This window comes from Python bivittatus, unplaced genomic scaffold, assembly GCF_059951505.1.
Source record: "Python bivittatus isolate LINGU-HERP-01145 unplaced genomic scaffold, Pbiv_v1 ctg000330_np1212, whole genome shotgun sequence".
Taxonomy (NCBI): domain Eukaryota; kingdom Metazoa; phylum Chordata; class Lepidosauria; order Squamata; family Pythonidae; genus Python; species Python bivittatus.
Window position 1 is genome coordinate 25,259,066 of NW_028277058.1, and position 27,081 is coordinate 25,286,146.

General features: G+C 35.5%; 1 protein-coding gene across 1 annotated transcript in view; it reads right to left on the reverse strand.

Annotated features, from left to right (window-relative positions):
* Window positions 1–27,081, reverse strand: part of PPFIA2 (PPFI scaffold protein A2) — a 207,179-nt gene that overhangs the window by 51,470 nt on the left and 128,628 nt on the right. Inside the window, exons 6-9 of the mRNA XM_088141851.1 lie at window positions 14,463–14,579; window positions 9,047–9,268; window positions 7,260–7,406; window positions 5,552–5,686 (exon numbers count right to left, since the gene is read on the reverse strand). Of these exons, the coding sequence (XP_087997977.1) occupies window positions 5,552–5,686; window positions 7,260–7,406; window positions 9,047–9,268; window positions 14,463–14,579 (621 nt within the window). The remainder of the gene's footprint in view (window positions 1–5,551; window positions 5,687–7,259; window positions 7,407–9,046; window positions 9,269–14,462; window positions 14,580–27,081) is intronic.

Below are 27,081 nucleotides of genomic sequence, written 5' to 3' on the forward strand. Positions count from 1 at the left end.
GAAGCATTTGGGAAACCTACAAGCCAGGAATGGAGGGCAATGACCTCTTTTCCTGTCACTTTCCAGCAAGCAGGATTTAAAGCATGTTCCTCCATGATTCATGAGGTAGTAAATAACTATCAATATTATTTGGCATGGATAGTTTGAACCTCTATGAGCCACTCAGCATCCTTTGAAAGCCACCCTAATAGCCTGCCATTACTACATCTGCTGGCAGGAAATATCTCAATTTATGTGCTGTGTGAAAAAATACTTTGTGCTATCAGTCCACAATTCTCCCTGCATTTTGTTTCAATGGATAAACTAACATTCTAATAGTATGAGATGGTGAAAAAGGTTTCTGTATACAGATTAATATGCCATGAATGATTTATACACTTCTGTCTCCCCTTACCTTCATTTGCCCCAATTATTTTCTTTATGAGTCAGCAAAATACCTCAGAATCACATGCTCTAATACTGATCAACTCAATCAGTCTACTTAATATTGATGGACTAGGGTTCATGACCTACTTAAAATTAGTGCTAAAGAAAGTGAAGATTTCCCAGATCTAGCTATATATAATTTAAGGGCTCTATAAATCTATAGTAACTAATCAGACATGAAATGAAACTAGGGATAGACTTTGTTTAGCCCAGGCATTGGTAATATTTGAAATGTTAAGGACTATGACTCAGACTCCTGACTTTCCAGAAGGTAGCAGGTCATCCAGTGACATGGTGCCATAATCACAAGGGGTGAGGCTGAATTTGTTTTAGCCCTTTTGGAGGGAGTTAAAGTATGAACGGGAGTGGAAGACATCTGGAAAATAAACTATTCTCACTCTCACCTTTAAAATCCTCCCCCAATGGCATCAAATTATCACCCTTAACTTTTACCCTTCTTCCCTCCAAAAATCATAATGTTGTACTTCAACCATTTTGATACCAAATGTTGGTGACGTTATCTTGGGATGCTGGGGATCTGACCACAAGTTAAGATTTGCCATCCTTGTTTAATTTATGATTCTAACATCTCTTGCCCAGACCAGACGATACAGATGTTGTCCTTACCAAATAATCTCATAAAGGTAACCTAGCAGTTATGGGAAAACTATGGTTATTGGATTTGGTCAAAGACCTTCACAGTGTATGTAGAAAAGTAGCTCTCATAATATCCATCAGGACTTTTTAATAGTCATATCTGGGTCTGCTATTTTCTTCATCTGGCAGGTGGTCATGTCATTCTCAGTTCTTTGAAATTAGAAGTTGACAAAGCATTAAATGAAATACTAAGGTTTTAGAGTACTGGAGATGGCCACCAAATTTTATATTTGCTGAAATCAAAACAGCACATTTTTTCTACAGAGTAGAATTTGGTTCTGAAAGTCACACCAAACATTAAATATTTTCAAAACAAATTGTTAAATTTCTTTGGGTAACCAGATCCACCCCTGTTCCATTTTTATATGGTACAGTATTCATTAGGTTAACTTTATTATTAGATTATTTAACTACTAACTCAATTTGCTTTCTCTTTGAGACTTTACAATTAGTTAAAATTCAGACTCTTCAAGCAAATGAAAGTTTCATCTGGGCTTCAAAACCTAAACATTGAGAGTTTTTCCTCTCCTTTGAGTTTTTTCCCTACCAATATTTAGAGATTATATATAGACACCAAATTAATTTAAGTAACAATGAAAAGAACAGACTTCTTTCTTGCTATGCAAAAGTCTGTGTTATTGAGTGAGAATAAGCTTTCTAAAGTTAATTCCCTCTCCTACTGTTAGAAATTCTTTAACTCAACTAAAGCTGCAACAGATAGCAAATGTAATTTTAGAAGGTCATTTGAAGAAAATAAATGATAAATGAGGATGAATGCTGCATTATGTTTTATTCTATCTACTTATAATAGGGTAAAACTAATATGGCAGGTTTTGCCCTATCAACTTTAAAGACTGGGCTAAATATTTATTCTTCCAGCAGTTTAAGAAGTAAGCCAGGACTGTAAGTATTTTGAACACTTTCTCTCATATCATCACTTTGAGTATTTTGTCATCTGTTTTAATATGCCCTCTTTCTACTGTAACCTATAAGAGAAATAACAATGTTTGACTGACCGATTCATCATTAACTGAATGAGTCTAGATGAGTCCTGAGCCTTTGTGATCACTGCTCTCCTCTCTTCTTCTGATACAGCAGCAAGTAGAAGGAAGCTTTCACTTTTATTTTCAATTAGCCAGGAGTTTAATGTAAGTGTCCTCATAAACTGTTGTTAAATTACTCTATAGGATATCAAGCCAGATCTAGAAACCACACTGATCTGTTACTAAATCACAGTTAAGACTGTCCAAGTTTGGGCTTACTCAAACCTAAAGTTTGCCCATTGGGTTCAGCTCTCTTAACAATCCATGATAAATATCAGTCAGTCTGGAAAAAAGCTTTATCAGACAAATTGGTGTCACATGCCTTTTCCTCAGAGCTCTTGTTATTAATACTATATGAACACATTAAAGAGACCTTAAAAGAAGTTAAGGACATAGAAATAAAAAGTGATATAATCTAGTTTCCAATGGTCCTGGTCCTCAAAAATGGATATTAATATGGAGCCAGTTAACTATCTTCCTATTTTGGTATTGCCTACATATTTGGTCTTCTCTCAGGATTTTAACATACTCCCATCTGCCTTGCTGGAAGACTAATTTAGTAAGATTCCTTATTAGGAGCTACTATGTCCAAGCATGTCAAATGCAGTCAGAATCATGCCTTAACTTTATTGTAGGCATTATAGAGAAATGTGGAATATGAATATGAATATATATATATATATGAATATATATATATGGATATATATATATCCATTTTATCAAAACTCCCAGGTTTTCTAAATGATTTTGAATCTTCCTCTTAATATCAGGTAGATACCTGAGTACTGTATTACACAAAGCAAAGCCAAGTTGTGTGCAATAGCATGTAAAATCCAACATGAGATAACAGCAGGCTCCTCTTAATAGCTTATAACATTAGTTACTCAGATTAACGTGATTCTGATATAGTTACAGAGATTTGGTTTTTTCTATGTTTAATATTGTTGATCCTTGGAATAAAAGCTTCCTGTTTCATTTTCGGGTTGGATACCCACTAAGCTAGAATCAGTTACATGAAAGCACAAAGCTCCCAAACACTGTCTTACAGATATCATAGAGGAGGGAGAAGCAGGTGAACTTAAAGTATGCTCAGGCTCCTTCACATAATTCAGAAGCTGGTTTACTAGTGAATTCCAGATTTCACAGTTCTGGAAATTATGCATTTGTTTCTAGGATCAACTGAAAGAAATGTCCCTGCAAGGCCAACAATATTTTTGTGCATCAAGTATCAAGAAAGAAATTAAGCTTTCTGATAATGCAACAATTAAGCATTGCGATGATGATGATGATGATGATGATGATAATAATAATCCAGTCCAAACATCTTGCTGACTGTGTGACCAACTATAATGAAACATTAAGACCTTGAAGGAGTCATGGCGATTGAAGTTACTTGGGTCAGATGGAGTAGGTCGATACTCTTTATTTTCTACTTTTGTCCCTCTCCCCACAGAACCTTCTACTAGATCTCTCAACAAGCTGTCAACTGAATGGACCAGAAGATATCTGAGTGCTATATTATGGAAGATCAAAAGCCATGCCTGAGCTGCATTCTTAAGAACCATTTCCTACCACTCTTCATAGTTCAAAGAAGAACTCTATTGAGTTTTTGCTTGGTGTTTCTGACATTTTGTTTAGACTGAGAAAAAGGAAGGCACTGGCAAAGATAACTACTAAATATATATTGTGAGCCAACTTTGGATATATCATATATAATCTAATTATCTAAATCAGGATCCTCTAACCTGGACACCTTTTAGATGTTCCAGCATTGGCTGGCTGGAGAGTTTTGAGAGTTGAAATTCCCATATCAGGAAAGAATATAGGGTGAGATAGGGTGGTCTAAATAGTAGCTTCCCCCCATCCCCTTCAATTAAAGTATTTTAAGCTACATACAAATCTGAGTTACACAACAAAATCTAGATGAGATATATAAACCACATATATTTATTGAACAACAGAACTGAAAACATTGAGAACAACTAATATACTTACAGTGTAACAAAAAGAACTAGTAAGTAATATTACCACTAATATTAATATTACCCTTTTTCATCAATATAGGGACGATAGAGAAGATAGATAAGGCTGAACCAGTTTGGCAGGCTATACGTATATTGAAAAATACAACTTACACTACTTATTTTCACCTGACTGTGTAATAGAGAACCTCTAAACTGGGATCCTAAGTGCTCCATTATAGAGCACCATTATATGTATTTTTCTCCATTTGTTCAGTTAGAGGGTACAGAAGATATACACGAACATTCATTCATCTACTTCCTCTGTAAAAAAATAATATGGAAACCTTCATGTGTATTGGAGTTTCCTTTTCAACACATTGCTTTGCAGATAAGGTGATTTTCTGAATATTACCAGAAACCCTAGCAGAGCAGGAAAATATTATCTCATTAAATGATTGCATGAGCAACTGAAAAGTATTTGAATAGATAGCCAAATAGGAATAATAATCCATTAATATTTTGAAAATGGAAGCAAGGAAACACAAATTCATTTTTGTACCTTTGATGTTGTTTTGAGTTTTTAATATAACATTTTAATTGAAAAGGGTTTTCTTTCTACTACATACCATCAAACTTGTTTTACAAACTTGTAAACTTCTAATAGACCATTCCTCTACATCTTTATTCAGAAGTTAAGTGTTGCAGAAGAAAAAGGGGAATTGCCTCCCAATAAAATATGCAGAGGAAGGCACTCTTAAGTTCCACAGTACAAAGCAGAACAGTATGGTCTGAGAGCTAATAAAGAGGAACCACAAAGGATGTACAAGTGTAGCATGCCTTTACTTTTGTACATCTTCCATAACAACTAAGCTGGCAACTTGCACGTTTTTAACAGATGTGTTATAGAGCAGATGTGCAAATTCCAGAGATGTGGACTGCATATTATTGGAATAGTTTATCAGGCACTTGTCCTAGCCAAGCTCTTAATGCTCTCATGCAACACAGAATCCTTCAAGAGTGGCCAAGAAAAAAAAAATTGAACCTTGCAATTTATTTTAATGAAAGTGATCACTGTGTTTTGCTGAATCAATGTGATGTAGAAAATCATGAAGAAAATTCAATGACAAATAAATTTTGTGATGTTTAGCTGAACTGGATTAATCATAACTCTTTTATAATACAATGTATTATAAAATAAACTCCTCTGGGACATTGGCAGAAATATATAAAGCCAAAAAAGAAACACAAAGCAATACCTCTGCCATTAAATTAAACTGAACTAAAGCAAGTAACTTTGTCTAATTAGTATTTATTTACGGTGCCATTAAGTAGAATCATCTTGTCCACTCCAAAACAGTCTTTTATTGCTGTTGACGGTGCTGAAGGGAGGAGAAATGGATGAAAATCAATGTTAAAAGAAGTCAACTTTCTGAGACTAACCTATTCCTAAACTTACATTACCTTAGTCAGTGCTGCAATTCTCTGGGCCAATTCTGCCTCCACCTCTGGTAAAGTCTCAGCTTTTCTCATTGTTTGCTGTAGCTTTTGCTCAGCTAACTCGAGACGTTCTTGCAGCTGCCTGTTTTTTTCTTCCATCTGAAATCCAGAAATTGTAAGATTAAAGGTTAGATTAGGAATAGGTCAATGGCGGGTGGTGGTGGTGGTAATGGTAAGAAAAGATATAGGTGAATAGAAACAACTGGATATTAAAATCTCCTGGACCAGCATGGTTCATAGTAGAATTCAATTGTTTAACAAGTCAATTAAACCATTTATGGCTCTAAATCTAGATGAAAAGCCCAGAATGGAATAGGATAACTGCAGTTTACTTCACTGTCAATTTAGGAATGAAACACATGGAATTTAAATTAAATCTAAAAAATGTCCATGCTTCATAATAGTCTAATTCTCAGAATCACCCCCAAGGAAATTGAAAATCTGAAAGTGGAATCTGTGTTATATCTGCAATAAATGTATCCTTCCAACTAAGACATAAGAATATTTGTTCCAATATTAAAAGAAAAAAAGAAGAAAAAAGAGGTATATCTTGGTTGGATACTCTGGTATATTAACCCAGCTTTCACCCCCATTTTATGTATCACAGATACATTAATCAAAAATTTTATCTTTCTCTGAAGTAAGCTAGTAGTATAATAAGAAAGTAGAAGAAATAATAAATGGCACCTATAAATCTATTGTACGAAAGAGAATTCCAAATTATCATCATGATAATGCTTCACTCTACATTTTGATGTATTATACAACCCATGTATAAAATATAAAATAATCATAATCATAATGCCACAACCTTCTACATTATCACTGTTTTGGGAACTTTAATCTCCATCTTTTATGGTCTTCAATTCTATATCTTGGGTGATATTCGTGGCCAGCTGCCTAAGAACAAATATTTCCTTGTTCCTAAAATATAACTGGTAAAGCAAGTAAATAATTATATATAAATAAAGAGAATAAATATTCACATGAATGAATGCCACTGGCAGATTATGAAGTTCATAAAGTGTGCCAGTGAATGCAACCAGTAGCTTAGTTTACCTCTTTCATATATTTGAACCAAAATTAGAGTGCAGTCTTTTCATTTGCCACAGCTTTTACAAAGCAGCGTCATTCAAAGGGTGAACTTTGTTTAATTGTGTTTACTATGATTGAACTCAAAGCAAAATCAACATTAGATTGTTTTGTATCTTACCATTAAGCTATGCTTACTAGCATAAAATAATGATTTAGAATCCTAACAACTTGTACAATTCGTGTGTGGCTATGTTTGCTGCTATATAGCTGGCACCCTTTTCATTCTGGTTTGCCTCCGTCTTACCTAGTATATTCTTAAAAGTTTGCCATCCTACCTTGGTGGATACCTGGTCTCACAACCCAGCAGGCTCCAAAACAAAACCTTATCATGATGGCTATTTATAAAAAAAAATAAATCCTAATCTAAACATGATTTGTGTTAGCCTCTCAACTTGCTTATATGAAAATCCAGATTCATTCCTCACTCCAATCAACAGAAAAATCAACCCATGAATGTAAACGTGCCTGTCGTCATTTGAGGCAAATGCAATGTGTAAAGGGGGGCGGGGGGGGGAGCTTATCTGAATGGTTTCTCCTGCAATTCATTTGAGCTGTAGCAGCAGTCCCGATACAGAACCTGGCGCAGGATGGCTTCCTTGTTTGCGAGTTCATTTTCCAGCTTATCATTCATGTCATGTATAGAAGTGGATTCCCTCTGTGCACTTAGGTAACGCTTCTCCAGGGTAGTTATCCTTTCTTCCATATCTTCTTTCTGGGCCATAGCCTTGAAAGAATAACCAGCATGTCAACATACAACAACACTGCAGTGGCTAGCTATAGATGGTCCTATACAACACCTTTGAAATGAAGTTCCACACTGTGAGAAAAATTTGTACTGAAATTTACTCACCCATAAGCAGCCAACCTGGAAAGCAGTTTGAGCATGAAACCTAATGGACAGATTACTTAAGTGGGGATTCTGGGGGAAAGCTGTTAGAATTCTAGGATCCTGATGTAGATCTGAATCTGATATTGCTTGTCTATCTGCTACTGCACCCACTCATTGTACATTTATAAAGAGACTTTATTTACAAAATGTTGTTAGGTAACTAGTTTTCTGTCTTAAACTTTTGCATGTATTATGATAAAGAAAAAATAGGAAACACACACAAACACATCCTTCCAATATAATAAACTTATCTAGAAACTCAGAGGGAAGAAGAAATGCAAATGATAGTTTTGACAGACAGACAGAAACTCTGTTTCAGTCATTGACCAATAAAAATACATTCAGTAAAACAAAATTAACCCCTAACATCAATGACTACTGGCAACCATTTGTGGATGAAGCTTACACATAATGTAGCAAAATTTTGCTACTTTTAGAAAGAGATATTTATCCTGGTTATCTAACAGATAATCCAAATAAAAATTATTGGACTGCCCCATAAATTTAGATAAAAAAGGGGTAATCAGCCAGTGGTGAATGTCCCTGTAAAACTGGTAGTAGGAAAGAACATGGGCTGTGGTAAATGATAGTTTGGATAGATCCAAATGGATAGATCCAATGATAGATTCAAAACCAAGATTTGGATATGAGGACAATTCATATTATCACCTGATGAAAGATAAACTAAGGCTTGTTTCTGGACATTGTAGATGTATTTTAAAATGCAAAGTAATCCTTCATATCATTTATTCAATTAACTTTTCTGAATAATTTATATTTTTATAAATATGCAATCAACATTTGGAATGTTTCCTACTTTTCCTCCAACTTTCTATCCTATTTTAATTCCTCACAGTGTGAAAATCATGAAAATTAAAGACATGTTTTAAAAGCAATTAAATCATACATTACTTTAAATAGCAAGAGAAAGTGCATTACAGTGATGTAAATTAGCAAAATTAGGACATAGCAGGCTAAAATATTCTGCTCAATATGTCATCATTTTGGAGGGAGCAGTTAGTAGGAGAATTTAGGAAGTCTCATTCAGTTTTGACAAAATATTAAAAACAGTTTTATGGAGGTTAGTACTGTCTTTGATGATTAATCTACCTTTCTTATTGACTAATGCTACATTGCAAATTATGTCTCCACAATATATCACAAGATCATCAGTTTTCTGCCAAACCCACATATCTTCTCTCTCTCTCTCTTTTTAGAGAAATGTTTCATAGATGAAGCTCTTTATTTCACTTGGTAAGTCATAGTGAAAGAACTGATACACACATATGCAAAAATACAAGTGCTATCAGAATATTCATCTACAGTTAAAGATCTTAAACTGGGTGTTAAATGTTAAAGGCAAATGCATTTTTCCCAATTGGTTGTACAAAAAGTACAGTTTCCTAAATAGATTATTCTCCGACCTGAACCAATGACTGGATGAACATCCAAAAGAGATTATTTAAATCATTTACCTCTCTAATATCTCTCTGATATTTGCTGTTCAGTTCTTCAGTTTTAATGAGGTCCTTCCTAGCGGTCTCTGCATCTTGCTCCACCTCTCCAACTCTGGAAGACAGTGCAGCCAAGCGATCCTTCATCTGTGCCATTTCATAATTTTGCTTTTCGAGAAGTTCTTGAAGTTCTACCAACTGAGTAGTCTCATCATTTGAGTCTATAGAGCCATTTGATAGACGCTGTTCAAAAAAAACCACAAACATACCAAACGCTGACAGCAATATACTTAAGAACCAGAGCAAGAAGGATCAGAGCCGCATGGATATGTAATGTATATTTTCTTAAGAATCCTGAACTCTGCATTGATTATGCTCTCTGAAATACACTTACAAAAGATTAGGTATCTAAGCAGCAGTACTTCAAGCACATTAAATTATCAGACAATATTTAAAGTCCAAAATCAGCAACTCATAGTTAGATTTTTTTTTCAAAGTGGTTCTTGTAGAAGTATATATTGGGGGAGATGGACGGCATACAAGTTTGATAATAAATAAAAATAACTAAAAATAAAATATATTCTGTTCATGTCTCCTTCTTCCCCACTGAATATATAAATATTTTCTGTTATCCATTCTATTGGTCAGATTTATTACAATGGCTGAATGTGTATGCTGTGTTTTTTCCTCTTTGTTTCCTTTTTCATTTGATTTATTCTTCAAATATTTTGGTAATGTATACATGTGCTTAGCTTAACTATTTTTTTTTAAAAAAGCTTTTCACCCTGAAAAAATGATAAAGCAGGCTAGGCATATACATATTATTGCTATAGTCAATTTTTAGTCTGAAATTCATTTGCTCAAACAGGGAAGCACTGGAACTACAAAACAAAGCAATATATTTAATGTTAATACAATAGGAATATTGTTGTGAAATATTGACAGGTGTGACTAAAATATTACCTTTAATGTTAAAGCCTTGGAACTGGTTCCTAGTTTATATATAATTCAGCTTATTTTCACAAGTAATTGCTTAAATGAGTAATTCTGTTTTATTTATAAAATTTAGAAATTGCCTCAATCTACAAAGAACTCTAAGCATTTCTACTCATATGAGCTGTAACAGGAGCTAACTATATTTAGAAACCCATAGCAACAGCTTTATGGGAAAGGATTTCCACCTTCAGAACAAATAATGGGTACCACTGTGATTTCTAAAAGAATATTTACTTGACCATAAAGATACTTTTGTGCTAGAGTGACCTCAGTTGGTCAACTAAGGCACTGCTATCTATATGTGCTTATTGATTCATACAGTTACTTTTCTTGGCTCAAAGACAGCAATTAATCCCTGATATTTATATATGACTAACATTAACAATTTTATTCAAATCATAAAAGCTATCTATACAATTTGCCTCCTGCTGATTTCAACAGAGTCAGTGAATCACACTTGTACTTCCTGACATAAAAAAAATTCATACAATCTCTGAAACATGTTCTAGGAGTCATATATTCTCTAGAGAGTCTGATATTATTAGCCTATGCCTAATCATGTTTTTGTATGAGTCAGAAATGCACAAGTGCTTTATGATTTGAAGCTTGTGTCGTGCTTTAACATGAAACTGTTCTATTTCTTGCTCATGCATTGAAATCAGCACGTTCCTACTGCAAGTCAGCAGACCATTCTCTGAAGGCATATTTCAGGCATGAACAAAATTTGGAAAGATGCACTTAGCTAATTAATCAGTTAAATGGCTATAATTCAATTATATACTACTAGCTTTATTAAACTAAGAAAAAAAAAAGCTGCCTAGTACTTTCTTGCTTTAATATTTTGGCATTTACAAAAACATAATTTTGCAGTTTATCAGGTATTTATTTTGAGTAGCTGCATAAAACAATACAACACATTAACTCATCAAGATATTATTAATTGTCATACATATCATCTAACATTCTACACTGAATTTTCCACAGGCATATTGGTACAGAGATATGAGAAGTTTTGCCTTTAAAATATCTGTAATAACATAAGCTGAACTAATCCTTTTCAAAACTTAATTAGCTAAGACAAGTCCAGATGACTGAGACTAGATCCACTTATTGGTGGAACTCTAGCTTATTTCTGGTTAGTATTTTTGTGTAAACATTCAGTTTGTAGACCTTGTTCTTGTGGGGGGGAACTAATGGTGCTCTAGATATTGCTGAACTACAGCTCCCACTAGAACCTGCTAGCATGGTCAGTGATAAAGGGTGCTGGATGTTCTAGTGCAGCAATTTTTACAAGGCCACTGAATTTTTTCTGGCTAACAATGCATTCACAAGAAAAGGAAAAAGAAAGTTGTGCAGAATTGTGAGTTGAGTAATTTATTTTTGATATTTTGTTTTGAATACCAAAGCCAATTCTGATCATCTTGAATACTATGAGTTTACAACCCATAAAAATACGCATCCCTTGACTATCCTAAATTGTAGTATTCTACTTATTCTTGGGAGCTGAGCATGTCAGGAGAAAAGAGTGATCATATAACAAGTAGGAAAACCAGAACCATAAATACTTCTATTTTCCTTAAAATCTGCTTGTGCAGGGACAGATAAAATAGCTCTGCTGATACAACTCTACTGAGCCCTACAGGCACAAAAACAGTGTCTCTCCATAGAAAAAACACAGCGATCTACCCCTACAGCTAGGATATGAACATTTTTCCAGTTTTGGGGTCTTTTTTTCTGGCTTCCAAGGGCAGTAATGCAGAATCATTCCAGGTGGAAGTAGGGCTAGAAACTTGGAGAGGTAACATTATTAAAACATTTAAATAGATGATGGCCTATAATGTTGCAGGAAAAGAACAAAGCAATGGGTTAACGGTTGTCGGGCGGTGGCGGCCAGGTACTTGTGCAGGACTGGCTTGGATAAGTCGGAGGAAGCATTGTGAGACTCAGCATGTGTGGGAAGGAAGGCTGGGAGAGAGGCTGATAAGTCTGAGTTCATGAAGAACATTTTGAGGTGGCTGTTAGTTACTAGAAGATACTACAGGAGAATCTGTTTTAAATCACCTTTATACTAGGATCCTCCATTTCCAAGCTGGCTAACGAGGAGCAAAAGATACCTCTGCCAGAACTGCTAACTACCCCGACTGAGAGAAGCAATGCAAGCCCTGATACAACCCAACCGAACAAAGCAATGCAATTAATGTATGCCTCACTTAGGCTTCATCTAAGCATGCAAGAAGATGAAGCAGAAGAATGGCCTGAAGCAATCCAGACTTCAGGTAATGATTGGGATGTCTATTTATTGAAAATAATACATCAGGAAGTAGGGTTCTAGTTAGCATTCTCCTTCTTTTGGTTGTTGTCTCCTTTACAAAATTATTTTATGTAAAGAACCCCCCTCCCACTTTTTTTTTTTTTTTAATGCTATCTGGTTATCAGACCACAGTATGAACCCTGCAGGGATCTATGGGATGCTTCACATTTTATTACAAGTAGAATATCGGAAATAACATCCTTGGAGCAAAAACAAAAATAGAATTCTACGCCAAAGTCCTAACAGTACCAGACACCTGATAGTTTAATGGTTTGTTAGCATTGTGAAGACTGTGCAGTTAACTGAAAAAAGCCTGAATCCCCACACAAACCCATCAATGATACAAATGAGAAAAATAAGACATTTTAAATGTTGTCTTCTTATGAGAAATGTTGATAAAGATTTCATATAAAGATTGCATTTAATATACATTATTTTATATATTCAAGTCAAATAAAATCCAATAACTTTATTTCAGGATATGATCAGATCTTACATATATATTTACAAGATGGTATAAATTAGTATATAATAACCATAACCTAAAAATGACAAAACAAATTTATCTCCAAATTAGGGAGGCTGCTTTGTTCCAAATTAAGGAAGAGCGATACATTTGTATTCTCTAATCTTACAGATCATGACACAAAATTTGGCCACCTTTATATTTATCTTCAGACTGGAACTGGCTAGATCCATCATAGGTACACTGGAAGGACCATAAAATCAGGACAATGAGAAGGTGCTGCACCATATATTCTATTGATTCAACCTCTTCAGAGCTTCAAGGGCAAACTCTCTCATTATACAGAGTTTTCACATATGTCCCAAATAGAACCACCATGTAAATGGCATTGTACCTGGCCAATATTCTAGTTCTTCTGTAATTGAGAATTATTATAGTGAATAATCAACTGCTTTCAGGGAATAATTCATTCTATTCAGATTAAAGTAATTTAGAACTAGTGATAAATCCATTTGGTGATCCACATCTGTTACTTGCTCTAGCACATTCTAATTGTAGTGCCACAAGCGCCCCTGGAGAGAAAACTTACATCTGGTGCCTAGTCTCCAAGAGGAGACTCCAAGAAGATTGATAGATTGAACACAGTATAAATGAAATCTAACCCAAGGATGTTAAATTTCATTCATCAATAACCCAGACCTTTCCCTCTACCTTGAAAAGTTCACCCTTGAATTCCAAATTGATGTTGGGGATACAATTAGCAACTGGAAAAACATTTTAATTTGTTTAATTCCTAAGAAGTACAATTAGGGAGTGATGTTGAACTTAGTATTACAATGGTGCTAAGGCTTCTGGCTCAATTTTTTTTAAAAGCCTTTGGAATAAAATGGACACGTCTGGAGTGAAAAAAATCCTGGATTACAGCAAGATTGTCTTGGACACTTTGGGCTATGAATTTGGAATTTTTTTGTGAGACCCGGTACAGTGGAAAATAATCCCAAAGTATATGAAGCTTTGAGCTTCAAACCTATTCAGTCTTGATGCCATTAGTACATTACATATCTCATATATTTTATTTACCAGAGAGGAAAGAAAGCTAGCTGCCTTTCAGAGTGTAGCTTTCAGCAGTCCACTCAAAGGCCAAATACCACCCTTAGTCTGAAAAATGTTTTGCAACCAGAGGCATCCATAGAATCTACAACCTTCATCAGAATGATGAAATGGATTTTGTGATGCAAGCTCTGTCTCTTACATGGATGCAACATCACAATGCCTATACAAAAGGGACTGAGTGTGTATCCTGGTGCATTGTCATCATTTCTCAACCTGTTCCCTATGCAGATCCCCACAGCTGCATCTGCTCTTTAGCTTTATGCAGTATGAATATGCTTTACCATTGCCTTTATTAAAAACAGGAAAACAAACGTAATGTTTGTCTCAAAAACAAAGGAGATTTGTTGAAGCAATTCAAAATACACTATATACTACTACTACTACTAATAATAATAATTTACTAAATGTATATGCTGCCAAATTCCCAGAGACTCTGGGCAGTTGATATTATTATATATAGTTATATTATTTGATGATTTAATAAACATAATAAGATTCTTTCTTAACTTTTCAAACCCTGATGACTCTAAAAAGAAAGCTATAATTTATACCTTTTCATGAACTTTTTGTCCAGGTTCCATTCCTTTGATATGCTCTGTATCAGGTGGACCCTCCCCTGACGTTATTTTTCTTTGAATGTGTGCATTTTGTTCACGCAAAGCTATAATCTAGAAAAGAATTCAGAACAAATTCTTAATGTAAAAAACCATACAGTGAACACCATAAATTTACAGTATGTCTTATTAATTAGACAAAAACTAGGTAAGGTGATAAAAAACGGTAAACAAATTGTAATGAGAACTATTTTTAAATTTTGTATGTGTTTTTTGTACATTTCCAATGTGAAGAAATGTTACTGTTGTACAACAGTGGCAAGAATTCCAAAAGTTGATGGCCTAGTAATTAGAGGCTTGGCGTTGGGGTAAGAACTCACTAACATATAGAGGGCCAGAAGTTTTTCTCTTTGCAAAAAGATATAAAAAATAGAGCCATTTTTATTATATTCTATGACATGGTGCAATGAGAACAGTAAAATCTGGGAAGCCATGAAGCAGAATATGCCGGTACACTGAATTTAGGACTCAGAATATTAAATTCTATAGCTACAATGCAATTTATTTAAGTATTTCAGAACATGAAGGTGCATCATTTTAAATGAGTGCAGTTTAAATGATGCATAACAGGATGGAGGTCTAATGTACTTGGTCACTTTTCTTAAAAAAGAATTCAACTAACTGGTCACATAATTAACACTGCAGGTAAAAGAATTGAAGCCTTGTAACACATCTATGATTTGACAGACTTTTGCTATGTTATAAATGTGATTTAATTCAGATTTCAGTAACATATGTCATTTGTGTGAAAGTTAAGTCAAGAGCTGAAGTTCTGAGGCCAAAGATGAGTTATGGCAACAACCAAAAGCATTCAGGTTCAGTATCATGAGGTGCAGAGTGAGAAGTCCAATGAAAAGTGGGAAAGGCCGGAAGAAAAGGCAACCAGTGGTGGAGATAAGATGGCAAGCAACGATTTCATATGGCTTCAGTCTAATCAGCAGCAGAGTTCTTATTTAGCTGGGCTGTACTGAACATCTGAGAGACTAAAGCCAAATTTGAGCCTAGCAGCTTAATTAAGCTGTTTAAAGTCCGGGGCCTGTGATTTACAACTGAATTCTGGTCCAGGTAGTCTGACAATTTATTCTAAAATTACTTGGAAAAGGCCATATCTATTTTGCATGCAAAATACAGATGATTCTTTTTATGTAGAGGTCTGCAAAATATTCTAAGCTCAAAGGAGCTATAAATGTCTCGAACTCAGAAAGCCATCTTCTAGACTTTGTTCCAAGCTTTGTTTCAAGATTCTTGCAAACTCCAATTCACCTGAAGTCTCTCATTTGATGTGACAGAGCTAAATAAGATAGGAGAATCTGCCAATTTAGCTAATTTTCATATATATTACTTAAGAATACAAGGAGAATAATAATCAGTCCAAGACTTATCAATATCAGAATGTTGAACCTAAAGGGAGCCCACAAGCACAACAAGTATGCAACAGCATCCTCAGTTATGTTCCCTAGCAATTGGCATTGAGACGTGTGTTGCCTCTGAAAATGTATTTTATGTAGTGTATATATACAGTACATATATGCATATTATTTGGCACATAAACATATTCTTCCTTTGAGTCAGTCTTGACTCTGGCAACTACATGGATAAATCTATGAAATTTTCTTGGTTTGCCACTGCTTTCACCCAGCTGGATAAAGACAGGTCTAGAACTTGTGTTTCCCTGCTCCTAGTCCAGTGCCTTTACCAATGGACCAAACTGGTTCTCAGCTTTTATAATTAGCAGCTATTAATATCTTTATGGAGTCATAAAGTTGGAAGGAAACTCAGAAATCATCTAATCCAATCCCTGCTCAGTGCAGGAGCTGCTAAAGCATTTTGGACAGATGGTCATCTACTCTCAGTTTGAAGACCCTCAGTGAAAGGGAACATGCAACGTCATAAGGCAAACTATTCCACTGGCTGACAGCTCTTACCATCAAAAACTTCCTTCTAATATATAATCTGAATTTTCTTCCCTATAGTTGCAACCCAAATATTCTACAGATGTCCTTTGGGGCAACAGAGAATCAGTTGACTCCCTCCTCTATATGACCATACATTCAATATCTGAAAAGAGCTATCATTTTCTCCTTTCAATCTTTTCTGAAGGCCAAACTTAGAACTTGGTTCCTAGTCTCCCTACCATTTTCAGAACTTGCTCCAGTTTGTCAATGTCCCTTTTAGACTGTGGACATTTGTGTGTCCATTTAGACCAGAACATACTATTCCAACTGGAGTCTGACAAAAACAAAACAGAGTTGAACAATTATTTCCCAAGATTTGGACTCTGTTCTCCTATTAATATATCCCAGTATGAATTAATGTAATCCTCTTTTAAAGCTGTTAAATCTGGCAACCATTACTACTTAATTTCACAGAGTTTTCTCTTACTGCCAGTAGCAGGGAAAAATTGCAAACTTATATTTTTAAATTCATTATTTTCCCCACCATGACTTTTAGCAGGGTAAGAAGGGACAGCCGGATCAACCCTCTCATCTAAGGTATGCAGAAAGGAGTTAGATCTACAGTAACTGCTACATGTAATCTCAGTCCAAGCGATGGAATATAGCAGACTTTATGGAAAGAAAAATTTGTGATGAGATCTAAACACAAAAACACAACAAAATATATAATTTGGCTCTGAAATACTACTTTCCAAAGAACTAGAAAGTAAGATTACTCTTCACACTATTTTCATGGATGTTTTTTAATGAATGAATATATTTAACAACTCCCCCCCCCCATTCATTATAACAAATTGTTCAATTTATAATCTGTAATCACATACTTACTTTACGGAACAGAAATTCTGCTGAACTAAGATAAATTAATATAGAAAGCAAAGTGGTTATTGAAAGCATACATGCCAAAAATGATGCCTGCCTTCTTATGATAGGAAAATCCAGGACTCTGCTCCCTCCTCTAGCAGAAGTGTTATTATTATTCTGTCCTAACAGATTTTATTAATGTTCTTTTCATTAAATTACAGCATATTTAAAACCATATTTAAAAATATTAAATTATGTCAGTCTAATTATACTGACTGAAATTTGCTTCTAGTTAAATTGTTTAGTACATGCTACAATGATTTAATTTGATTAACAATATAATAAAAGGGTTTGTTAGATGTTTATAATATTTTGAAATATTTTAGTTTGAAACACCCAATTTCCCTTTTCTCCCAATTAATTGCATTCACCTTTTACTGTGGGCAAAATAATTATGCTTGTTCTTCCCTGAGGATAAGTACTTATGATGTTTACCAATATGGCAGAAGATTTCTTGTATTATTTCATTTTGCCTTTTACCATCCACAAATCCACTTCACCTTTAGTCATTCAACTTGCTTCTGGTGAATTCTAAGAACTTCAGTATTTATACAGAGATGTTCAACATCTCCTTAAAATTTTGGTGAGAAAAAAAAAACCATTATTAAACCATAATCAGAAGTTCTCAGAATTAGTTTTCCTTTTTATCTTTCCAGATACATAGATGCTACATGCTAAATAAAATGTCTTGGGTCAGCCCTTCTCCTTGTGTTTAAAACTCTCAAAGATGCCAATAATTGAGAAAGCACTGTGTTCTGTATACAGATGTTCTATTTCATGACAACTGTATAACAAAGTAAATCAAACCTATAACTTGATTCATCATATCAACTTCAAAGGTATCTAGGTTTGGACTCTGGATATTTCCAAACCAATCTTCGACCTATGTACCAATTGGCTAATAACTGAACACAAACTCATATTATTCAGTGGAGAAGATTTTGATGTGAGACACTCTGCTAATAATTCCTACTGATTAACTGAAACTCCATAAAAGACCATTTTGTTCATATAATTATAAGAATCTATATAAAAAAGACCAGCCAAGAAAATTCATGAAAAATAGCCTCCACCCATCCTTCCATCTATAATGGATATAATGAATTCATTTTATTATTATTTATTACATTTATATACCTCCTGACTCCCAATGATTCTGGATGGTTTTGGGTAATAATTTAAAGGAGTTGCTTTATTTTTCTTCTTAAAATCCCCTATTTTATAGAATATCAATGTAGAGAATCAAAATATGCTCTTGGAAAAGGAATGCAATGGTTGGCAAAACATGATTTGAGCCCAGGAAAAGAATAGAATATTAGAAAGAATAAACTGCCTTAACTCTTTGGTATAAGAGAGAGGGAAAGTGTAGTCAGACTTTCAAGACTGTGCCATTATAGCTTATATCTGTTTCCTAACCTGCCCTATCTTGAAGGGCTGAGAGTCAAACATGCAATTCCTAGATGCAGCAGTGAGTTCCTATTTGTGATAACATGATTGCTCAGCAGTAGCATCTTCATATTATTATGGGGAATAATATTGACATGGCTAACAATGAAAGGGCCCCTCACCAATTTTTAACCACCAGACAAATTTGCTGTATTTTAAAAGGTTACTTTTTTATTAAGCAATTTCTGACAGGCTAATTCACTGTAGTTGTATTCCAGAGTTTCTGAAACACCTAAACTAAGACAAAGGATGCTATGCAATACAAAAAGCTTTCTTATATCATATTATGCCAAAAAGTCCTTGCATGAACCTGACAATGCTATTCATGTTTGGAGTATTGTTTGACATACTGTATTAACATTTCTATAAGCCATTAACACCTTCCTATATTTCATTTATTTCTAGATGTTTAAGTCCCCTAATAGAAGACTGGTCACATCAGATCCCTAGAGGTGTGACAGTTTTAAAATTAGCAATTTATATTATTAGGAATTTGGCATAGTGATACTGAAGGTCCCTAGGGCAAAGAATTTGGGAAGATGATTAAAGAAGCAACATAAACTTTCCATACCACCATGCAGGAAATTCCAGTATCACTGTATGCATCTTAGTACTGATATACAAACACAGACACATATCCCTGTGGCACTGTGTTGGGTCCTTTCATATATACCATTTATAGTTGCAGATAATCCAAGAATTTTAAGTGCTGAAATACTCCCCCAAAATTGGGTTTGGCTTATCTGCAGATGGGCTTATCCACAAATATATATAATTTTTTTTAAGTACCCATATATCCTGTATATAGTTGCGGATAAGCCTGCCATAGGTAGGGTTAGGGTTAGGGAATCAGGAGTCTTTCCACATTACTATGGTACCTATATCAGAGATTTCCAAAGTGATTTTGGGAATGCCTAGCTTCTAACTGGGGAATGACTAATTTAATTTTTTTATCAAAACTAATAAACAATAAGAATAGTTAGATCAAACAGCTATTCAGTCATAAACAATGGGAATAATTAGCTCATGTAATCATTTCATACAACATCCATATTACAGAAGAAAAGAACTCATAATGAGACTACCCACCACTTGGTATATGGATTGCCACACTACTGCTAAATCCCAAACTATACTCTCTCTCTGTCTCTGTCTCTTTCTCACACACACACAGAGGGGTGGGGTGGAATAATTGCCAAATAAGGAATGGAAGAATCTGTGGGCCTCCAGATTTTGTTAGATTCCAAAATCCATCAGCTCCAGACAGAATGAGAAATGCCAGGGATGGCAGGAATTACTGTCCAACAACATCTGGAGGACCAAAGGTTTCCTACCTTTGCTTTACAGTCTCACCTTCTGAATCATTTAAACAATTTCCAAAAATGTTTGTTTTGGCATAGTCTAGAACAATAGGAAAAAAAATCAAGAAGTGGACTTTCTGGACAAAAGGTTCTTATAGCCCTGATAGTAAAATGGAATGGAACCTTAGATATTAATAATTCTAGAACTACTACAACTTGTTTTTAAAACAATAAAATTAAAGGTGGCAAAATCTTTGTAATCTCCACAATAACTTGTTTTCCTTCTGAGCTAGAATCAAGAGGAAAGTAAGTTGGTATAAAAAGCACTGCCCTTGCAATTTAGCATACCTCAGCAAGAGAGCTGGTCAGCGTTGCTGCCCACATACAATGGAACTTAGTGCAATTTCAAAATAGTAACTGGTGAATGAAACCACTTGTCTCCCCCCCCACACACACACACTCTCAGAATGGAGCCTCTGAGTCCACTAAATCTTTGCATTCAGTAAATCACAAGTATTGTGTACCAATGGAGTTGATATTCCCAACCTCCAAAAAGTTATACAAGAGAGATATCCAAATCACAAATGGTCATGGAGGATCAGAGGTCAGCAGGCAGACATGAGGGATAGGTCTCATAGCAGACCTGCCAGGCCAACTGAAATCCAGCAGATCACCAGTCTCTGAAGTTCCTTCTCCATGCACCACGGATGGTCTGCAAAGGAGGACCGGTATCATCATAAGATAGACAATATTATTCTCATGCTGGAATACTTTATCCCAACTTCAATCTGCCTCAGCAGTGGGTTGGCTGCAAGATGGAGATTGCCTGTGAGGACATGTCCTCGGCAATGGTTGTGGGACATCTTTTCCCCATGGTAAACAGGCTGTGTGGATGAACTCTTGGCTGAGTCAAGCAACTGCAAAATCTAGCTTCCTTGATTAATCATCATAACCACTGAAAGCTAGTAATTTCTGTGGCAAACATGAACCCCAAAAGATACCAGAAAAGGGTACAAACACAAATAACACAACTAAATGACAAACAAAAAAGGTTTTGGATTTTAGGAGTGCTCTATTAGGAAATGAACTTTTTTCTCTGGGTATACTATAGAAGCAGAACTTTTTAAGCAAGTAAGACAAGTTGAATCAAAAAAAGAAGTAGAGAATCTGTCCTTGAAAACAGGAGATAGGCAATATAACAAAACAATGATAATATTAGGCAAAAATCAAGTTTGGTCCTGGAGATCAAGCAAACAACAGATCAAGTTTATGCTAAATTAATGTGCAAAACAATATAGGCAAAGAAACAAGCAAACAGAGAAGAAAAAGAGAAGGACAAAATATGTTATCAAATATATTAAAAACAAGTCAAGTTTTAAAAACAGCATTAAACCTTGACCACTGCTTATGAATTTGCTCCATACAATGCTGTTAGGAATGATATTTTTCTGGTCCAGGATTCTGCATTGTTTAGTACATTTTACAAGCTGCTACTATGCACATAAATAAATGTAGACACTGAATAACTGCATATAGATTCTTTTTGTGCATCTAAAATCCAACTGACTTACTGCACTTCTACTGTTGTTTTCTAGATATAAATCACAATGAAATATTTTATATAATAACAATACTATAATGTGATTTAACATGCATAATATCTGCTTAATCCCAAAGTACATTCTTAAGGCTTGATTACATATCAACTTTAAAAAGTATAAATTTAGAAAACAATGAACTTTTCAATATAAAATTCATTTCTGTTTTACTATCTAACTCACCTATTTTTATATTTAAAAGCCACCAAATTTGCAGTAAAATTGATGATTATCAGTTTGGCTGATAGTAATATATAATATGATCACCAGAAAACATCTTTTATGTTTTCACTAGCAGGGCAAAAACTTGGCACAAAATTCTGTTTATGGTTATAACCTATTGGACAAAAATTCATAAAGCATAACTTGGCACACACTCATACACTCAGACTGAATGTGTCAAATTATGACTTGTGGTCATGATGGAAGATTTATATAATACTGCAGCTAACATAAGCTACAGAATCAAGAAGTCAGCTACCTGTGCAAATGTCAGCTAACACATTGATCTCTAATTCCCCAACCCCAGATACTGTATATAAGTTATGCCTATAAAAGGTAACATTGCTTCCTAAAAATGTCCCATTGCAATTGAAAGACAACCTCTCCTGTTCCCAACTCTCTCAAATACAAATTCAGATATATGGAGTGGTCATGCTGGTAATTTCTGGACAATCCTTCTGAGAAATATTTAAATGAATCATAGTTCTTAATATGTCCCAATTCTTCCTCTCTCCCCAGTTCTAAGCATTTACAAACAAACTGCTTCCTCTGGTTTCTTAATAATTGCACTGTAAATTAATTCAGTGTTAATGAGAACTTGAAATTTAGTACATTCTACTTCAGTGTGATAGAAATCTAAAGCAAAGGCACTCTGGACCTTTTTAGAATTCTGATTGAATTAGGCAAGTATGCTATAATTTGTCACTAACTTCTTCAATATTATTACTATGGAAGGGGGTAAGGTTAAATGCCAAATGCCAAAATTAAACTGAAGAAATGACATTCTGCCCAGATCATGTATTTTCCCAATCCATGTCAGGCTTTTTCGGTAGGATAGTCAGGCTAGCAAAAGAGGTGACTATACCAGCTGCAAGCACAAGGTCTCTCAATGACTGGGCCAACCAAGAATGTAAGATTGAAGCTAAGTTTCCTTTTGTCTGTCCCCTTAATTCTCAGGTCTGGGGCTTATACACAGATAGCAAAAGGTGGTCCTTGAAGCTTCTGATCTTCCAACAACAATGGCTTCAAAACAAACAGAATGAAAAAAGGATAAAAGCAACAGGTTCAGCATCCATGTATTCCTTGTGTAAATTACCAGTAGGCAATTGTAGCTGACAAATTCATCTGAAGCCCTGCCTGGTAGACCAGGCAGGTCAACTTATTTTACTGTTGCTTACTATTTGGTTGTAGAGATATTGGCTCCTGCCAAATCAGCAATGCCTCTTCCAAAGGAGGCACATGCGGGCAGTCTAGATTCAGTCATGCCAAGCTACTTATTAGTTCCAAACAATGCTAGATGGCTCAGAATGTTCCGCCCTTTCATCTTCCTCCAGGTTCCGGTTCCTGTTCCTTTGGCTTAGAAAAAGAGCTTCTTTTAGCCAAACAAAATAGCCCCTTTGATTCCTCTCTTCTTCCTTTCCTCTTTTGCCTTTTCTATAACCCTGCCTTCAGCTGCCCACAAGCTAGCCTGCAGCATCTGTTAAGACTCACTTTCCACCTGTTAAAAATCAGAGTTACTCCTGAGAAGGCTGGTGCTCCTGCTCTTTACATTCAGAGGTGTCATTAATTTAATTTTCCATCCAAAATCAGATATAGCTTCTTTGTAGAGGGTGGGTATAGCATATTCATAATATTAACTTGCTTTTGAGAGATTAATATGAATACCTACAGTGATTCAGTGGAAGAATTTGCTTCAGAAAGTTCTAATTCTAACCTACAGGAGGGTTCTAATCCCAGAATGCCCTTCCTAATCTTTTCAAATCAAACCTTTATTACGGCCTATGGGCCAGAAAACACAGCAATAAAATACACAGACCTGTAATTATTAATAAAACTTTTAAAAATGCAATAAAATTACATACATTATTATAGTAACTGTAATACAAATAGCAGTGGCAATCACCAACATTTGTACTAAACTTCAACTCTAGGTAGGACAGATACAACAAACAACAAATGATAGCACAAAATCAGGCAACCTGGAAAGATATGTCAGGGTCCTGCTCAGATAGAAGCAGTGATAGACAGACATTGTACTCTCTACCAGGTTAGTTCTTTAAAATGGGATAAATATATATCTTCGTTGATTTCTATAGCACTTATACAAAAGGATAACCATATCCTATTGGTTATTTCCATTCCAGCAGGTTTCTATACAGATTGCTATAACTATATTCTCTTCCAATATTAAACACTCCAGTGGCCCCATTGTAGCAGAGAGACTTTTAGGATTTGTACAAAAGCACCTACAGACAGCCTTACCCCAGATTTTTTTATTTGCACTTTTACCTTTGTGACCTTGTGGTTTTCTAGATAGAATATACTTATTTTCAAGATGTATACTTTGCCACCTTTTAAAATTTGTTTTCACCAGCAATGTATTTTATGCTTTCCCTGGCTGGAAGGAATTACTAAAATATTTCTTCCAAACAAGTTTCTTCAGGGTTCAATTCATTAAAAAGAAAAGACCCTGTTTTAAACAGTGTTCCAACAGAGCCCTTCCTAACTGATCTATGGGGGAAAAACAATTTAAAGCAATATTTTCTATGATACTGCTCTATAATGGGAATGGTATCTTTTGGGAAACTGATTTGCAAATCTAGGTAAAGTTAATTTATAAATTAGCATTAAGCTCAGCGTAGGCACTATTTTCTGCAAGATAATTCCCTTGAATGATTTCTATGAATGCTATTGTAGCTTCATTCCCTACCGAAACAAAGAAATATTTCAGGAAATCACTCTTTAGGAAAAGAACTCTGCATGTGAAAATTTATCTTCAAACACAGCTTTCTCCTTTGTAGACTTTCTTGCATTGATCCTGGGACTATTCCATGGGCAAACTAAGCAACTCCCTCCATGTTACTACTCTTTTTACAGGTGAAGCAGACACTCTTGAATGATGATTAATAATCCTGGCTTGTTTTTGGAAGGGACCATTATTATTATTATTCTCCCTAATGTTTATTTTTTCTTGTTCAGGGCACACCTATTTTTTTTCTTTGTTCTCTAACCAATTCTGAGCACAGTGCTGGAATTATCAAGCTCTTTTTAGCCTCTGTCTAAAACCCTATAATTGCATCCATTGTCCTTTCTTGCCCAGCCTTGGTGCCAGTTGACTGCATTACCTAGAATCTGGGTGAGCAACTAACCATTAGCTTATTACATGGGCGAGAGTACTGCTGCAGAAAATATACAAAATTTTGAGCATAACAACATTTGGTCTTTTAAGTGTTAGACTCAGAAATATACTTTTGACTTCTGCATGTTCTAAACACTCATGATTCCTAGCAACTCATGGCAAGCATACAATATATACATAGTTATAGGCACAGACCACAGTACATTACCATCATGGTGTTCCCTTCTGGGGTAAGCAACATTAGACCAAGTACAGAAAAGCCGTAAGAAATAATAAGAAATTAAAGGGATAAGATAAGAGAAAGGTAAAAGAAATACAACTCAATCTAATGTATAACAATACAATTCACTATACTTATCTATACCTTTCTGTGCTTGCAAACCTTCCTTGCTCTGACCATGTCCCTACACCAATTCACATACTGTTTTTTTGTTCTTTAAACATCTCACCTGTCTGTTTTCAGGATTCTGTTCACTCCATCTAACCACTACTTTCTCAGATCTCCCCTTCCTCTCAACACATTCATTCTTCCTTCATATATTTGCCTGGGGAGTGGACTTACCCAGTTATCTGGGAACAGTTTGATCCTGTTGGACCCGAGGAAGTGGACAGGGTCCTCAGGTCTGTAAATGCAGCCAGCTGTGTATTAGATCCTTGCCCCTCCTAGTTGGTCAAGGCTACCCTGGAGGTGACATGTGGGTGGGTTCTAGTGATGGTTAATTCATCCTTGCGGGAGGGGGTGTTTCTGACTCCATTTAAAGAGGCACTGGTTTGCCCTCTCCTCAAGAAGCTGTTACTGGACCCCATCATTCTGGACAATTTTTGACCAGTCTCTCACCTCCTGTTTTGGGGGAAGGTGGTCGAAAAGGTGGTGGAGAGGCACCTCCAGAGGATCCTGGATGAAACAGATTATCTGGACCCCTTCAAGTTGGGTTGCGGGCCCAGATATGGGACAGACACAGCATTGGTCGCGCTTTTAGATGATTGCTGGTGGGAACAGGATGGGGGTAGTGCATCCATCCTGGCTTTTCTTGACCTCTCAGTGGATTTTGATACCATTGACGATGGCATCCTTTTGGGCTGGCTGCGGAATTTGGGGGTGGGGGGCACAGTTTTGTGCTGGTTCACCTCCTTCCTCCAAGGCCAGTCCCAATCGGTGTTGATAGGGAGCGAGAGGTCCAGCCCACAGCCCCTGGTTGTGGGGTGCCACAGAGCTCAGTGCTCTCTCTACTCCTTTTTAACATCTACATGAAGCCGCTGGGTGAGATCATCCATCCCCACAGGATGAGGTATCATCAGTATGTGGATGATGCTCAACTGTATATCTTTGTCCTGGGTAAACTAAGTGATGCTGTGGATGTTCTTTCATGGTGCTTGGGGGCTGTGGGGTCTGGATGGGGAACAACAGGCTTCAACTGAACCCTAGTAAGACATTCTATCTGTTTCACAAACACATAACACACTTATTTTCCTTTCCTTTCATTCATTTATTTACACTTTTTATCATTTGCTCTTCTTACATTCCAAGTCACAATTTTCCATATGCCATGTTCATCAATGGATAATCCTACAGATATTAATATCCAATGCCCATTATGGCATTGGTCAATAGAAGCTTTCACATGACACTTTTTAGTAAGATAAAGTGGACTAGGTTACCATTCTTAGTCATATCCATGCCACATGTAACATTCTTTCCTAATAATGAGGGCAGCACTGATCTGTTCTGGCACATGCTAGCTTGTACGCCATAAACACAATCAAAGCCAAATTTTGTCCCAATTATGCTGACATTATTCTAGCAATTAGGATCTCTGATCTTTCAAGCCAACATCCAGTCTTCCAAGCCAATATCCTGTTGTTCACACCCCACCCACTAGAAAGTACATACTCACAGCACAATTGTTTGCAATTAGATGACCTGAATAAAACAAGTATTCCTATAAATTATTAATATAAGTTTTAATCCAGAGTATTATCTTTTTTAAAAAGTTTGATCCCATTTAGAATTCACAAAAAAGTTCTGTTTTG